Genomic DNA, 16580 nt, shown 5'->3' with positions numbered 1-16580 from the left:
TGTTGTACACTGAAAGACAAAACATGACCTGTTCTTAAAGCATAATTGTCAATAGGTTGTGATCAGAACTGATGGAATGCATGAAAGCTAAACAGAACACTCCTTATTGGTGAAAAAAAATATCTGAGTAGAGGCGTTTCAAGGATGGGTGAATGAATTAATGTAAAGTGGTACAAACAGAATCTTCCTGATTGGACTGAAATAATAGCTAGTGATTGTCCGATTGTTGTATTACATGAAGTAATGTAATTCAAACTGAAGTGTTTATTCATCAAATCCCATTGTTTGTTTTCAGAGCTATTATCAACAAATCACACTCTATAGTTTCTCTGGAGCTGATCTTGTTACGATCCATACATACATTTGAAATGTATACAAAATCAAACCTAGTTGTATTTAAGGCTCGATGTATATAAAGTTAGATTGTACATGATCCTTAAATAGTAAAAGAAAAATGGAAAATGTCAACTATGGTTAAAAAAAAAAGTCTAAAATCAAGTGTCAAAATCAGTTAACATAATTTTTCTAAAAGCAGCTTTGTGTCGTAGCATCCCTTGTGAACTTCCTAAAATTTACTTCTAACAAATAAGACACATATAATTAAAGAAGAAAGAAATCATAATGAAATTAATCTGTGCTGTTTATGTGACAAGAAAATTTCAAACTAACAAAACGTGTTGGCTTTGAATACTCATGGCAAAAAGTCCAACTGTCAAGCAAACACCAAGGCAGATATTGAATTGTGTATTATGTAACCATTACTGCATTTGCCCATGATACCATACCAGTAAGTGGTTTAAGGCAAACTAAGGCTCATTGCACATGAACGCTGATATACTGTATTACAAAGAGATGAATCGAGAAATTAATGAATGTAATGACCAGAAGCACAGGAATACATCAACAGCTCACATTTAGCCTTGGTTTGACTTTGTAATAATATTAAGCATATTATATCACTGCTGTGAGCTGTGATAAGACAAAACTTTGATGTGAGTCACTGAAGATGATTGAGCAGTTATGCAAATGTTAGACTCACGTAACCTCTGCAAACATGAGCATGATTTTCCTAACAGACCACTGCCCAGTGATCACAAATCGTAGCTTTACATACTTCTGATACTGTGACACGAATAGTGCTGTATGTGACCGAAATGGCTCCCAGAAGCAAGCTGCACGTATGACAAGACAGCATATCTGACGAATTCAAGAGAGCACCGTTAAACCAGCATGACATGTATTTACAGGACTTGATTCTAAGTCATCGAGTGCTGGTAACGAAAGCATTCATGCAAACATGCACCCAAACCGGTTGTAACAGATCTGGGAAGGAAGAAAAAATACATTTGCACCTGAGGAGATATTTAATCCATGTGCCTCACTTTAGCACTTTGAATTCTTGTGAGTTTTTTGTTTTTTTACAGACATGCTATTATAATAAGAACAGTCCAGACAATTGTCTAGGAAGATGACAACAAACTCTACGTGGGGTAGAATTATCTAGTGGCCTCCTTGTTCTGATTTATTAGACAATGGCTGCCTTTGTTTGGCCAAAAAGCATATGCAATACCTCCCCACGAATACCTTTATCTCTTATAGTTACAAAATGATTTTCTGATTTGAATAAACCAAGCAAAGGGTATTTTATTATTTAAAAAGGGAGAGCATTAATTCAATCAGATAGATGCAAGAGGAAGAACAGGGAAGTGATAAAAGATAGCCTAAGCATGGGCATGAAGACAGCAAGATGTGATTTTATGTCTGCATCCCATGCCAATAAGTGGGGCTATTGTGTTCTCTCAGTGGATACACTGGCTCAGCTTATCTGGGCCCCTTATCATTTTTGTCTCATACTCAAATGGACCTGTGAGGCGTCCAATCCAACACTGAGTTGGACAGATTAGTGCTCTGTTACTGATGCAGCTTTGCTTTTTGGGGTTATGGGGAGGTCAATCTAGCATTTTATTACCCATTACAAAATGACACACTAGATCATAGTCTTATGATAGGTAAGGAAAGTAGCATTTAAAGTACTTGTGAAGAACGAAGAAAGTATTTTGGTTTTTCTTCTGCATTTGCATTAAACAAAAAATAATTCAGAAATGACCTTTGTTCATATTTTTTGCTGTAACCAAAAACATGAGGAAGTATTCATGAAAATGGACAAATTATTTGTTTCCAGTATGTTACGGAGCCAATTTCCTTTGAAGATTTTGGAGTTCCCATTACTGTTGATTTCCTTGTCTGCATTTGACAATTAATAAAGCTGTAATTTCCTTGTTTCAACCCAAAAAAAAAAAAAAATCAGGTAGAATGTCAGTGTCAAGTGTACATTTTTTGCATAAAAGGTGAAACGCATTAGGGTTATATTTGAAATGTATGATGTTTTTCAGTGTGAAATAAAACAAAGTTCAGTATTTCTGCTGGTTGTTAAAAATTTAGATAGTTTTCAATTGAAATAACGATTTTATTGAGTAAAATCACAAAAATTCCTAAACCCAAACAATGCTCATTTTTCTTGGTTTGACTGAATTCGAATTCTCCCTTATCCTCAGTGAAAACAAAGTTCAAAAATAATTTGAACATCAAAATATTAAAAGCATATAAACCAGTCTACCACTGCTGCAAACCCAAAGCAGCTAAATAAGAGTGTCCATCTTTACATTTCATTTAAAAATCAAATGAAAATAAAGACTGCAGGATCAAATGTCCACAATGGTATTTTCTTTTTTCCCCAGAATACTCATGATACTGTCTTGGACACAGTTCATTATCAGCAGTACAACTGAGATTGATGACAGATGACAATAAAGTTCCGGATAGATCTGACAGTTACTCATTTTCTGGGCTTGTTTTCTTTTTAGACAGGTTTCATTTTACAAAAATCTATTGTTTTCAAAAAGTTAGTTTCGTAAACTCTGGTGTAATCATAAATGTTTCCATTCAGTCAAAACTGTGAAATAAATATACTAAACAGATCAATCCTAGGCTATATAATATTTGTGCAACCGGTTTTTGTTTTTTTAATGCAATTTGCTGGACCAGGCTGAAGCTGGACACGGCGAAGCCGAAGCTGGACCAGGCGACGGCAAAGCTGAAGCTGAAAACTGAGCAGGTAGCAGAGCTGACAACAGAGCTAGAGACTGAGCTAATGACTGAAGTAGAGGTTGTAGTAATGGCAGACAACAAGGTAACTGATCCAATTCTCCTGAGCTTCCTGAACACAAGGAAAAAGGCTGGACGGGCTCACTAGCAGAACCTCAGCTGGCCTGGGAGCAGGGACAGGAGTCATGGATACAGGCTCAGATAAAACAGTCTTTTGAGGTGTCACATGAACAGTTTCAGTGGATATCAACACAAAAAACCCACACACCATGGTGAGCTGATTCAAACATGAATGGCCCAGAGTCCTCGAAGTTGCGTGACACGAATTTTAAATTCAACAAAGTTACTGAAGTAAATGTCTGCTGGGTCCAACATGGTCAGGTTGTTCTGTTACAGTCTGGCAGAAGCAGACTGTATGTATTGTGAAGAGTGGACCCAAAATGCAGACACCAAGGAACTTGGATCAAAACTTGAGTATTAACAAAAAGCGAGCCGTTTAATGAGGCTGGCAGAAAAGGTACAAATAAAGGGCAAGGCAAACAGAAATAAAACTAAAACTAAACAAACAGGGAGAACTAAATAAACAACAAGAAAACCCTAGACATGGAAACCAACAGACGACCTGACAAGGAATGACTGAAGACACACGGACTAAATACACACAGGAGGATAATGAGGGAAACGGAAACACATGGGGAAACAGCTGACACACATGAACATAACCACGTCACAAGGGGAGAGTAAAACTAAAAACATTGAACATAGGAACACAGGACCACTTCAAAATAAAACAGGAAACATAATGAGACGCAGACATGACAACCTGAACTTGACAACGTAAGACACAGACATGAAACACATGAAGGGCAAGGGAGACTTAACAGGGGTTGGAAGACACAAGGGGAATCTAATAACAAATGAAATAGAAAAACTAATGAGCTTAACCATATACTATAAACATCAAAATAAACTAAAACTCAAAACACTGGGTCATAAGACCCAGGATTGTGACATACAGTCCTTCAAGTACCTCTGTGTCCACAACCCCTCAGATCTGACATGGTCTGCCCACATTCAGGTCCAGTACAAAAAGGCTAGGCAGCGCCTGTACCACCTACGACAACTGAGGAAGTTCAGGGTCTCTCCAGAGATCCTCAGGACTTTCTATATAGGCGCTGTGGAGAGCATCCTCACACAGAACATCATGTCCTGGTATGCGAACAGCTGTGTCAAGGACAAAAAACAAACATTCCCATATCATGCCTGATCCTTCTGACTTCTTTGCAGCACAACTTTAGCACCACACTCACACAATGTACATGCCCAAATTTTAAAATTGTAAATTTCCAGATTGTTTTATTCTGTTTGACTTGTATGTAATTCACTCACTTATTGCACGTAATGTCCTCTTTGTATATATCTACCTACTTTACTTACTTTCGTGGAGCATATCAGGTTTCACTGCGTGTTATACTTGTATAACTATGTGCGTGACAAAAAAAGGGATCTCGAATCTTGAATAAGCAGAATAAAAATGGATAAAGACACATTTTGAATTATATGTCCTTATGTATCTTTGAATGTATGTTGGTAATATGTGTGCAATTTACAATGCATTCATTACAAACATTCTTGTCTAAAAGTCTCTGAGTTACAGAGAGAAATACATAACCAACAGCACACTCTTCCATAATGACAACACTTGCTTTTATAGATAAATTAATAAATGGTTTTGTTGTGGTAACGGGAAAGAATTTGTTCTTCTCAAAGTCTGGCTCTGCGTACATATCTCTTCTCTTCGATATAGTACGAACAACAACAGCAGTTCAGCACGAGCATCGACCCTTTTCATCCTTTAACAAAGTACCTTCACAGCAGAGGGCAGTAGTTCACTGAGTCTATTTAAAAGCGACAGAACTACATTGTAAAGGCACTTGAAGGACCAATGTAGGTAAGACTCTTGTTGCCTGATCGTTAATGTCTACACGAGCTTATAATACATTTATCACCGGGGTAAACTTTTTTTTCATTAGTCCAGTGTTTGCGTTTAAAGATTTTTCTGTGCTTCATGTTTTTCTTTTAAAAATACGGATTTTATGGCAGAAAACGGCTCTGTCCTTCTTCACCCCACCCCCTCCTTTTTTGTCGTCAGGCATCTGTATGGACACGTCTTGCCGACGGAGGACGATAACATGGCGGCCTCCTTGCGTTTGGGTCGTCAGGGAATGTTATTTGGCCTCAGACTGAATAATTTTAATAAATGTTTAAGGTCGACACACCAATGGCAAGACCAAGTCAGACACTTCTTTCAGTCGCCATGGGTACTCGGTAAGTGTTGACAGTTTACCAGGTAAATGGCTGTTGCCCTTTCTGTGCTGACAATCGCTGGCATTTGCAATCGTCACTACCCTTTAATGGGGCAACGTTACTTTGCTCTCGTTTTGTCAGGGCATGACAAATAGTAGGAGTGTTGGTAAATCAGAGGGTTGGCATGAGTGTTAAGCGAAAAATGTAATGGTTATTTTTTGCAGTTAACGGTATGGAAAGCTGCTAATGCCGCTTTCTAAATCACTTGGATTATCTTGCATGTCTCCAACCAGTCTGGTTTCTCTCCCTGTAAACGAACTTGCGTCATCAAAGCTGTCACATTTGTAGCAGAATCATTAAATGTTAAAAAAAAAAGAAAAAAAAGAGTATTAGCTCCAAAAAGTGCTAACACTGAAGCGGCAAGGAGGAGAAAGAGTGATGGTAGATGAGTTTAAACACGTAGGTCAAACAACAAAAGCAATGAACAGTGTATAAGAGAGGTGAAGAGAGTGTGGGCAGGGTGGAGTTGAGTGTCAGACGTGATAGTAGAAAGAGTGAAAGGCAAGGTTTACATGATGGCAGCCAGACCTGCTGTGATTTAAGGTCTGGAGACAGTGACACTGACTAAAAGACAGGAAGCAGATTTGGAGATGCTAAGATTTCCATTGGGAGTGCAAAGAATGGACAAGATTAACACTCAGTATATCAGAGCCCAGATTGAGCGCTTTAAGTTAAAGAGGCGAGACTGAGAGGGTTTGGATATGTTCAAAGAAAGAATCATGGATATGTTCAGCAAAAGGTCTTGAATATGGAGCTGCTTGGCAGGAGGAAAAGAGGAAAGACCACAGAGGATGTAGTGAAGGAGAAGATGCAGACGGTTGGTGTGACAAAAGAGGGCTCCAAAAAGTTCCAAGAGTGTAAATGCGGTGTATCAGAACTAGGGCTGCACGATTAATCGTTAGAAAATCGCGATCTCATTTCCAAATGACAACGATTTAAAAAAATAAAAATAAAAAAAATAAGACGACGACGATTGTACCGCATTTTGATCCGGGACGTACTCTGCATGAAAACAAGCGCTCACTCTTCCTGCTCAACAAATGACAAGGGCGGAGCCTTATACCACGTGATACAGAAGCTGTGCCATGTGATGCTAAAATTAGCAGGGAAAAAACAACTGAGAGCATGTCAGGGATGAGGAGAAAGTGACAGGAGAAAATCCGTTCCGGTCAACCACCCAAACACCAATAACGGGAACCTTATACAGCGCTTCCCTATACACATCGAACTCAAAGAAATTACGGAGGCTATCACTTATCACCTGACCAAAGATATGGCTCCCATCAACACTGTGCAAAACGAGGGATTTAGGAAAATGATCAACACCCTAGACAAACGCTACACAGTGCCGTCCCGCAACTATTTTTCTATTGTTGCACTACCTGCTCTATACACGCAGTGTCGAGCAACGGTGGAGACGGAATTTCAAGCAGTACAACATTTTGCGGCAACAACAAAACGTGAGACATTTGTTGTTTTTATGTTTATTTATTGTTTTTATGTTCAGTCTCAACTGTTACGAAGTTGATGTGCAGTTAATAAGTGCAATAAATATTTATACTGGAAAAGAAAATCGTGAGAGAATCGTGATCTCAATTCTAAGCCAAAAAATCGTGATTCTCATTTTATGCAAAATCGTGCAGCCCTAATTAGAACTTTATTTAAAGGGATCTTATTGAGAAACCTTAAACTAGCTCCTCCAGGATGATGGCGCTTTAGGGCACTCGTACTTCACTATTTGCAGATTTGAAGAGATGCACTGAAGCTGTTCTGGTGGAACTTGTTGTGCCCATGATTCCTGCGCTTAATTTTTTCTTTTTTCCCGTTGTGACATGTAAACATGTCAGTAATTAAAATAAAATGTTCAGTCCCAAATCCAGTATGAGTATATGAATTTGAAAAATTACACAGATGTCATTCTTTGTCAATGAATCTCATTCAGAAATAAAACTGCCCAGTAAATGATTTGGGACTTTAAGCATGAAAAAGATAAAATGTAAACAGACAGATTTTCTGTTTTTGAGTACTGAAACAACATGCATGCCATATAAATACACAACTCTTCCTTACACATCTCTGAAGGTTGATTCTGTTCATCTGGACGTCCCGATGAATAGAATCAACCTTTGGAGATTTACTTACCTGGATAATTGAGCGTGCATCAAGCTCTTCCTTACACACGAATAGCAGTCCTCACAGGACAAGACTCAGCAGTCCATCTGCATCTTAAGGATAAAGGACACTCTTTCGAGGATGCCAATGTTCACATTTTGGACAGAGAGGACAGATGGTTTGAAAGAGGAGTGAAAGAAGCCATCTATGTCCACTGTGAGCGACCATCTTTGAACAGAGGCGGTGGTTTACGACACCAACTCTCTGCCATCTATAATCCAGTTTTGAGATCCCTTCCCAGACGCCTTAACGCCCACTCACATCCTGGGCCATCTGACCTCAGGAATTCGCATGATAAGGTGGGGCCAGGTTTCACAATGAACTCACCCGAAACTCTGGCTGATTGGGACCCACACCCAGTTTCACACCTTGGCTCAGGCGATTAGAGGATCATCAGGGGGTCCTTTTGTCCCTCTGTGGGGGGAAACTCCCACTAGGTTTATATCTGGGACTCTCCACCATTTGACCTTAGAACTGAAGAAGCTTCTCGGATGAGAGGTGAAACGTCTTCAAGCAACTTAAAGAAGTCCAGACGCTTTTCTTTGCAAGCTCCTTTGACTTACACACTGAAGTTTTGCACCACTGCTGAACATACAGCAGGTGGCAGCAGCACACAGTTTGGCCAGAGACCATGCAACATGAAACAAAGGCCATGTTACAATAAATAAAAACTAACACACCAAGAATTTGAATAATTGAATCCCCAAATTATTTAAATTTTTCATTTCTCTTTTAAATTAAATGTATATAGATTTATAGTTATATAACTGACTAACTTGGCTGCCTGACTTTTATTATGTAAGATTAATTTAAAGTGTGGCGTCAAATGGAAAGGGCTTTTTTTTTTTTTTTTTTTTTTTTTTTTAGTTAGTTTTTGTTTTTCTTTTACCTGTTTGGGTTAATGTTGTTTACTGCTAACAGAAACTTTTTTTAAATATGTATCATGCATTAAAAAATTCTATTATAAATGACTGTAATATGTGTGTTGTTCAGTAAACATAAAGAATGTGTAAAACAAAGGGCTATTCATTTTAAGTTGTACCGTGTTTGAGCTCTAAACCTTATTTTTGTTGCTTTCAGCTTTACTACCATATGTAGTAAAGCTGTTATCTTGGATTTATGTTTTCTTCTGGCAGCCTGAAGCTCTAGTGTGAACTCTGGCCTTCTGTGTGACTACAGATGGTGACAGTTGGGGACCACAATGATACAAATGCCTTTGCATCTTCTGGTGTAGTGTCATCCAGGAGCACAGTTGTATAAGTGACATGGCAACATTTTCATGGTACCGCTGTCTCTTGTGCTCTGCTGCAAGTTGAACATACGGACCCCCAAGGGCTTTATTCGAACTATTCAGTGCTACTTCTGAGCATGTTACTTGATGCATTTTGACATTCAAATATTTTAGATGAAATTGCAAAACCTTACTGGAAGGGCTAATTTTTTTCCTATTCTGAAAGAAAGGGGGGATTTTTGTTTTAAATTTAAACCTAATGAAACCCTTGACATTATGTGCCGTCGTAAATCACATGTTATTTTCTTTCTCTCCTCTAGGCGTCAGTCCACTCAAAGTGCAGATGCCCGCACTCTCTCCTACCATGGAGGAGGGAAACATTGTCAAATGGCTGAAGAAGGAAGGTAAAGAAAGCACGTTGACAGAAGACTTTATTAGAAAATTTAACAGACACGCATCACACATTTGTACTGAGCTTCTTTGTCAGATTTTAAACCTCTTTGCGTTTTAATATGTTATCCAAAGGGACAGATGCTTCACTTTTCTTGTACTTGTAATATCCTCCCCTGTAGTGCTCAGTTGGTTTCCAAATATATTCAGTTCTTAAAGTAACAGAGAGAGGCCTGAGAAATGGGTCACCTGAGGGCCTCTGGTGGCTAATTGGCTCAAGGACCATGGCAGTCATTATCAGTCACTGTTTAGCAACTCTGCATAGCCAGGATCCTTAGTCGCACACTCATTTATCAAGAGGCCAGATGCTGAATTCTGATTGGCTTCTCTGCTGTGTTGCTATGTGCTGTGACTTGAGGTTAGATTTGAGTTTGTTTGTGTGTGAGTGAGTGAGAAAGGTGGGGAAAAAACAGATGAATTATTTGAGAAAAATATATCTACACTACTACTTTCTTGCTTTTTAAAAATGAGTTTATGGGAGACTGATTAAAAGCACTCAATTTGCATAAGATAATATGTTCAATTAATCAACTGCTGCTTGAACTGGTATTTGAACAGGATCCACCTGAAAGGGTCAAATGAATCCTTTATCTTTTTTTTTTCCAGCAAAACATTGAAACAGTAGTGAGAAGGTTCAATTTAGGGGAATTTATTTTTACAGGTATTCTTAAGTGAGCCACAACATTAAAACCATGTCTACTATATTGTTTACAGTAGTGTGCAGAAATAACAGTGATGTAGACGTCTCCAAAAACTCTATATGAGGTGTGCTATATTTGTACAATTCTAACAAGCTTGAAAGTCAATATTTGGATTTTGAAGGATTCAAAGCCAGCCATTCAAAACAGTGCTAACCACTGCAGCACCATGCTACACTAAATCTATATAAATTCGAAAAATTGGATAAGCTGGATTTGTGTACTTTGTTGCCTCTGCATCACTGACAGTCCTGGTTGTTGTTAATAGATTTTAAGCTTATCTTTCTATATACCATTGTAGCCAGTGAAAAGGTTTAAATTTCGGTGGACTTGGCATAGATGTTTGCTTGATTAGACAGATCAACTAATTAGATTTTGATGATTGAGGATCACACTCACTCTGTTCATAACTCCTAGAATAAAGTCCCAATTATGACAGTACACAGTGTTTAAGAGGGTAAATGATTAGGCGATTACATTTATATCTAAAAGGTCACATTGACTATGACATCATAATGTCCTGAAAAAACATGCTGAAACTTGAATGGTGGTAGATGAATTCTTCAGCAAGGCACAAGGCTAGTTTTGTCATCATGTACATTGCACTCGAGTAGAGCAAAGGTGAAAGTGCCCAGGGTCACCTTTTTTAATCTTTATTTCTACACATTGCACCTCACCCCAGGGGTCATGTGGTGTTAAAACCTCATACCAATCCAATCTGCATTAACTCTCAGGGGCTTCCAAAATCAATACTCCCTCTGCTCTTCCAACCTTTCCCCATTTCTTTCCACCTAAAATTTCCTTAACCTACCCTGTTTTGTTTTTGTTCTTCCTACACCTCATCCTACCTGTAATAAATCCTATACATTTAGAAAATTATTTGCAATTTTGCAAAATATTTTTTTTAGGCATCCTGTTTTCAAAATTTGCTACATTGCCATGTTATGTATCATCTCACAGCTGATTAAAATGTGACCAGATATCAAATTTGGGTAACCCTTTTTCAGGCCCCAGCCTTTAGGAAACCAGAGCGCAACACATGAATGAACAAATGAACTACGTTTTATAAACCTTATCTGTTCCTACCACTTCCTGTTATCACACAGCAAATTTCGGTTTTCCAAAGAACTGACAACATCAATTTGGCGCTGTCTTGACTGAAATACCATTTAAGTTGCAAAAAATTTGAATTTCTTAAGTAACTGAGCATTACAGAACCAGTGGTTTCTAATTGCTATCCTACTTCTTTGCAAATCAGATGATAATGTATTCCAGCTCTTTCATGAAGTGGACTAGTGAGAACCTACTGGGATAGCCAACGATCTTGCCTTCTATCAGACTTGCTGCATTTTCAGATCTCACATTCTTTCCCATGAAACATTGATTGGTTCTTTTATTTGATATGTAAGCTGGAGGAGAAACTTATTTTGCATAACCTTTTTGTTCTTTCAGTGGAATTCCTTCATCTTTATGCAACAAATTTGTTCTCTTTGTGAATAAAGTGCGATTCAAAGTGCTACTGATGATTGTGACTCATGCATTCATGTTAGAATGAATAAGCTGCACTTCCACAAAGGTCCGAAACACTCCCAGAAAATATAAAATTTGGTGTTGAAATACCAAACAAGTATTTATTTTAATTTATTATCTGAAAGTTCTCAGATGTGTTTGTTTACATCTTCAGGTGAGGCAGTTGCAGCAGGTGATGCCCTTTGCGAGATTGAGACTGACAAGGCTGTGGTTACCATGGAATCTAATGATGACGGCGTCTTGGCGAAGATATTGGTGAGTGAGCAAAAACACACATGGTGCTGTTCTGACAGAGATTAATAGAAATGTGAATTTATTTACAAAAAGCAGGCATCCTTGGGCCTTGGGTACTTTTTTCTTAGATAAGTTATTAAGTGGAAGGTCTGAGGATGTGTTTAGATGTGTGTGCAGTTCTTAATGTTATTTTACAGAATCATTTAAATAACGCAGGATATCATCATCTTTCAAGGCTCCTTCACTGATTTTGCTAATTGGCTGTGCTTGTTAAATAGCTTCCTCTTTCCAGTGACAGCAAAGCTTTGACAAGGTGACTGAGAACCTTCACAGACACTTTACTGACAAATATTTCTTTCTTTCCATCCCCCAAGTCTGGTAGCTGTTTGAATTTTTAATAGGCTGTCAAAGACCAAGCAATCAGTTGTCTTTCATCAGTACTACACCACATGTTTTTTTTTCTCTAAGAATGATGAAAATATTTTATCTCTATTGCTTTATTAATACATATTTGTGATTTAATGAATTTGTGCAAGGGGAATCTGAGGTAATTTCCTTATAATTTCAGCAAGATTTGCCTTAATTTAAAAAAAAAAAATAAAAAATTAGGAATAGTGGTTGGGTATTTTCTGTGTATGTTCCTGTAAATGCACAAAAGCCAAAATATTCTTTCATGTCATAAAGAGTGCCTTATGTAATTATTATACAACATGTTCTCTGGCTATGTAATTTTGGACATGCTCAAGTTGTAATGACGCCTGGGAGCAAGAGGGTTCAATTAGGCAATGTGTTTGAAACCACAACAAAAACAAATATGCAGCCAGTTCTCGCAAGCAGATGTACTCACAAATATATACACAGATATACTGACAATTCAGAGTATACGATACACTAATTTTTTTAGTTAGAAATATATTTATGTTTTCATTTGGTTGCACTTTTTCACATTCACTTACTCCATCCTTGTCTTAGCCACTGTGGGGATGAAGTAGTTTCCATAGCAACCATCGAAGAATTGGGGGTAGGGGCTTCAGCTGGAGGAGAATGATGGTCTGCATTAGATAAGCCCCCAAGCTTTCGTTCTCTCAGTCTGTGACAAAGAACATGTGTATTGGAAAAACCAGCAGACTTTGGCGCCGTTTCAGAGTTTTGTGTTTTGGTCTTAAAGTGCCAAAAATATATGGCACTTTGTCAGGGTCAGAGTGCATTAACACCTTAGAAGTGTAATTATGGCTCTCCAAACACACAGTGGGTTTCTAATATATAGAATACAATAATTACCTGCAGCTGGTGCAATCCTGCACAGACTAAAGCAGACATGAAACTTGTGCACCACAGGGTTTATTTATGGGGGTCAAGTACTGCTATGGCACACTACCAATTTCCAGCCATCAGTCATGGATCCTGCTCGTGTTATGATATTGAACACTAGCACCGTGGATTACTGCATCTTATTAAGCGCTTACTGCTTTGCTCTACCCTGACCCTCGCACTTCAATCCTAAACTTAGTCAAGCGTACAATGACCCATCGACTCGTGAACTAACAAATATTTTTGAAGATAAATTCATGTTGGTCCCCTGTGTTCAGCAAATTGAAATAAAAGAGGCCTTGTCTAGAAATTAATTAAAAGGTGACAGATGGCATTTAAAAGTTGATTAGTTGGTGATTAAGACCAAAAGTAAATTGCAGGAAAGATTTAGAGGAAGATTCATGAATCAATGAATTGATAAGGATGTCCAAACATTCTGCAGCGCTAACCTGTCAAGTTTGTCATTTATCACCCCTCCACATGTGTGATTTTATGTGAAAGAGCTTAAATTGGACTGTCAGTCTGTTTGATAAGTGAAAGATATAACTGCCATCCTCTTTTTACATTATCTATCATGCTCTATTGATCAGGAGCAAACCTTGCCTTACTAACTAAACAAAACTGTCTCATTTTCTCTGTTTTTTTTGTGTTCCTTTTCCAAGTAAACTGCTCATACACTGTATAATCAGAGGGTCCTTCTGAGCTTTGTGTTCATCTTCTTCTGTACACTGTGTATGCCAGTATAGAACAATTTTAAAAACAGACCTGAAATGGTTGTTATCAGGTAACGTATGTAAAATGTTGTACAGGTATAGCATCTAACAACTGTTATTTTGAGATTATTGTCAATAAGCTGTTGAAAGTCTCAAAGAGCTTGTATTGTTGTATAAAAATATTATGTTGAACGTTAAGCCTCATAAATGGTCTGGTTTTGTAATATCTTTAGCCGTGCTGAAGGTTTCATGAGAGGTCTCTTAAGGGCTCTATGTAAAATTTATACCTTCTTTCACTGGGCAGTAAGAATAGTGAGTGTCTGCAAAATCCTAAATTGCTGTACCATTGTAAGCTGTAGACATTATTGCCACGTGCTTCACTTTTTTCGCAGATAGCCTACTTTGTTTTTTACACAGGTGCCATGCAAAAGAGAAGTAACTAAAACGAAGAAAAATAGCCTGGATAATAAAACTTGATTTGTGATATTGGGGATAAAACGTATACATGTGAGTGCACTCTCACAGCTGTGGGAAACCTCCCTGTGGCAATTATGCAATCTCTACTAGTAGAAACTGTCACAGTCGCATTAGATTCAAATGACTTACCTGACAGGCTCTTTAAGCTTCAAATAATGGTGCAGATTGCAATAAATTTTCCACCTGGGACGTATGAGTTATACAAAGTGATTTATTAAATATGGTTATTCCCAAATGTGGTCTGAAATAAAAAATATATGTATGCCTCCAAATATGTGTAATAGAAAAATTAGCCACAAAATAACTGTCCACGCCTGACCACTGCAACTTTCCATACCATTTCTTTAATAAGTCACAACAGCAGTATTTCTTTGATTGCAGAGATTTGTGGGTCATAAAGATGACATGAGGATATAAAAGCAGCAAAGATTTAGAATTTAACTTGCTTCCAGTGGAGATGGATTTTTTTCGGTTACCTTAACTTTATGTAGATGAGGTTAGAAACATAATTTGCACTTCCCATAGGTTTTGGTGTTCCGTAACTATTTGATGGCAGTGTTGAGTGCCACACCACCGCAGTGCACGAAGCACCTGTTTATGCAAATATTTATAATGCCTGCTGTGAACATGGCATGTGATTTTTACTTCAAAGATCCACTTAAGTGCTTTGGCAATGGTAGTATTTTAGGTGTGTGCGTGCATATGATACACTGTAACACTATTACTGATTATTAGCGCTTCAATGCGATCAGCAGTGCTGGTTGTGTGCTTCTGCATAATGTCAAATTGAAAGAAATATTAAGCAGCATTTACTATCACTTAAGAAATTATTTTTGTTGGTTGACATAGGGGAGTTGGTGGACTGGCTACAAAACAGCATTAACCAAGCCATAGCCAACTACCACAGAACTGTTGTACTAGACTGCAAATCTTCACTTGCTGGTGTGTTTCCTAGAACAGTTTCAATCTGTTACACACACAAGAATTTTGGGAGGGTTATCCAAATGAATGAATGAATGAATGAATTTGTGTTTCTGTCTTGATACATTATGTTCTTTTATTTAGCCTACACATTGTAAGTTGTGTGTTTTTGTTTGCATGGAAAATCCTTTTCATGATTGAAGATGAATATCTGTGGAAATTTGCAGAACAACATATTTATTGGAAAACCTCTTTACATATTACCTCATCTTTCACCTCCCACTGGCCAGCAAGGGCACTGTGGGGTCACTAAATATGAAGAATAAGTCACGCATAGGCTTAATGCACACTTATATAATGCCAAAAAAAAAAAAAATACATTTTTAACCTGTCATTTAAGGATTATGTTTTCCTTTAAAACTTTGTTTTAAATGAAACTTTAATGTTTTATCATACGGGGCAGATTAGTAGATGTGAGTTAATATTACTTTTTTTTGTTAATCCTACTTTGATTTTGCAAGCCTAAAGGAGAGTGGTGGATTATGTTTACAATGTTGGCATTATGATCATAGATTGCATTATTTAATTATTATAATTTTTAATTTTCTTTAATGACTATTTATTGTTCATCTTTCTTTTTTGCATTTGGTCAGATTTTTTTTTAATTTTTTTTTTCCCTTAACTTACCCGTGGTCTTGTTGGATATTTAAGTACAACAACATGGGTAGTTCTTCATCCTCCTGATTGTCCTCCTCATCATATTGTGCTACATGTTTAGGGGCAGCTCAATAAGGACATATGGTTTGAAATGAGATCCAATGCAGTAGTTGAGCACAATATGTTAAGCTTTGGCCTTTCATTTAGACTGATCAATATGTGAGGAACAACACCTTACACAGGTGCGGGAGAGTAGGAAAAAGCTTGCTCTGGATTTGGATTACTTCATAAGAACATGGTAAATCAATGGTTGACAGCTTTGAAGAGCATAAGACACATCCTCGACGAACCTATTCCAGTAGATGTTGTTGTCACTGAGAAAGTGGCGTCTGTAGGAGCCATTCTTGGGTTAATACCTTATGTGGTCACTAGAGGTCACCTTTTTCTGTTTTGATTATGTAATATAAAGGTATTTAAGGTAGACGCACGTAATCGGCGTCAGGTGTGTCATTGAGAAGGCAAACAGTTTGTGACCGTTGCGCTGTTATGCTAAGTCGATACAGAATAAAGACCAAAAGGGACAAGATACATACTGCTGGATTTATTGGACTGTGAACTTAATTCATGCATACCAGTGACATCGCGTCACCCCCGTTAACGACCACCTCAGTGGCTTCAAGCGTAGGCTTAGCCTCTACACTAGAGTCACAAACT

The 16580-nt window shown here is 37.8% G+C and overlaps 1 protein-coding gene across 1 annotated transcript in view; it reads left to right on the top strand.

Annotated features, from left to right (window-relative positions):
• The first annotated feature begins 5258 nt into the window (after positions 1–5258).
• Positions 5259–16580, top strand: part of pdhx (pyruvate dehydrogenase complex component X) — a 47298-nt gene continuing 35976 nt past the window's right edge. The window contains exons 1-3 of the mRNA XM_005941743.3: positions 5259–5433; positions 9196–9279; positions 11708–11808. Of these exons, the coding sequence (XP_005941805.1) occupies positions 5298–5433; positions 9196–9279; positions 11708–11808 (321 nt within the window). The 5' untranslated portion in view covers positions 5259–5297. The remainder of the gene's footprint in view (positions 5434–9195; positions 9280–11707; positions 11809–16580) is intronic.

This window comes from Haplochromis burtoni, unplaced genomic scaffold, assembly GCF_018398535.1.
Source record: "Haplochromis burtoni strain Fernald_Lab_line unplaced genomic scaffold, NCSU_Asbu1 Contig_322, whole genome shotgun sequence".
Taxonomy (NCBI): Eukaryota; Metazoa; Chordata; class Actinopteri; order Cichliformes; family Cichlidae; genus Haplochromis; species Haplochromis burtoni.
Note: the sequence above shows the minus strand (reverse complement) of the source record. Positions and strands in the feature narration are given on the sequence as shown.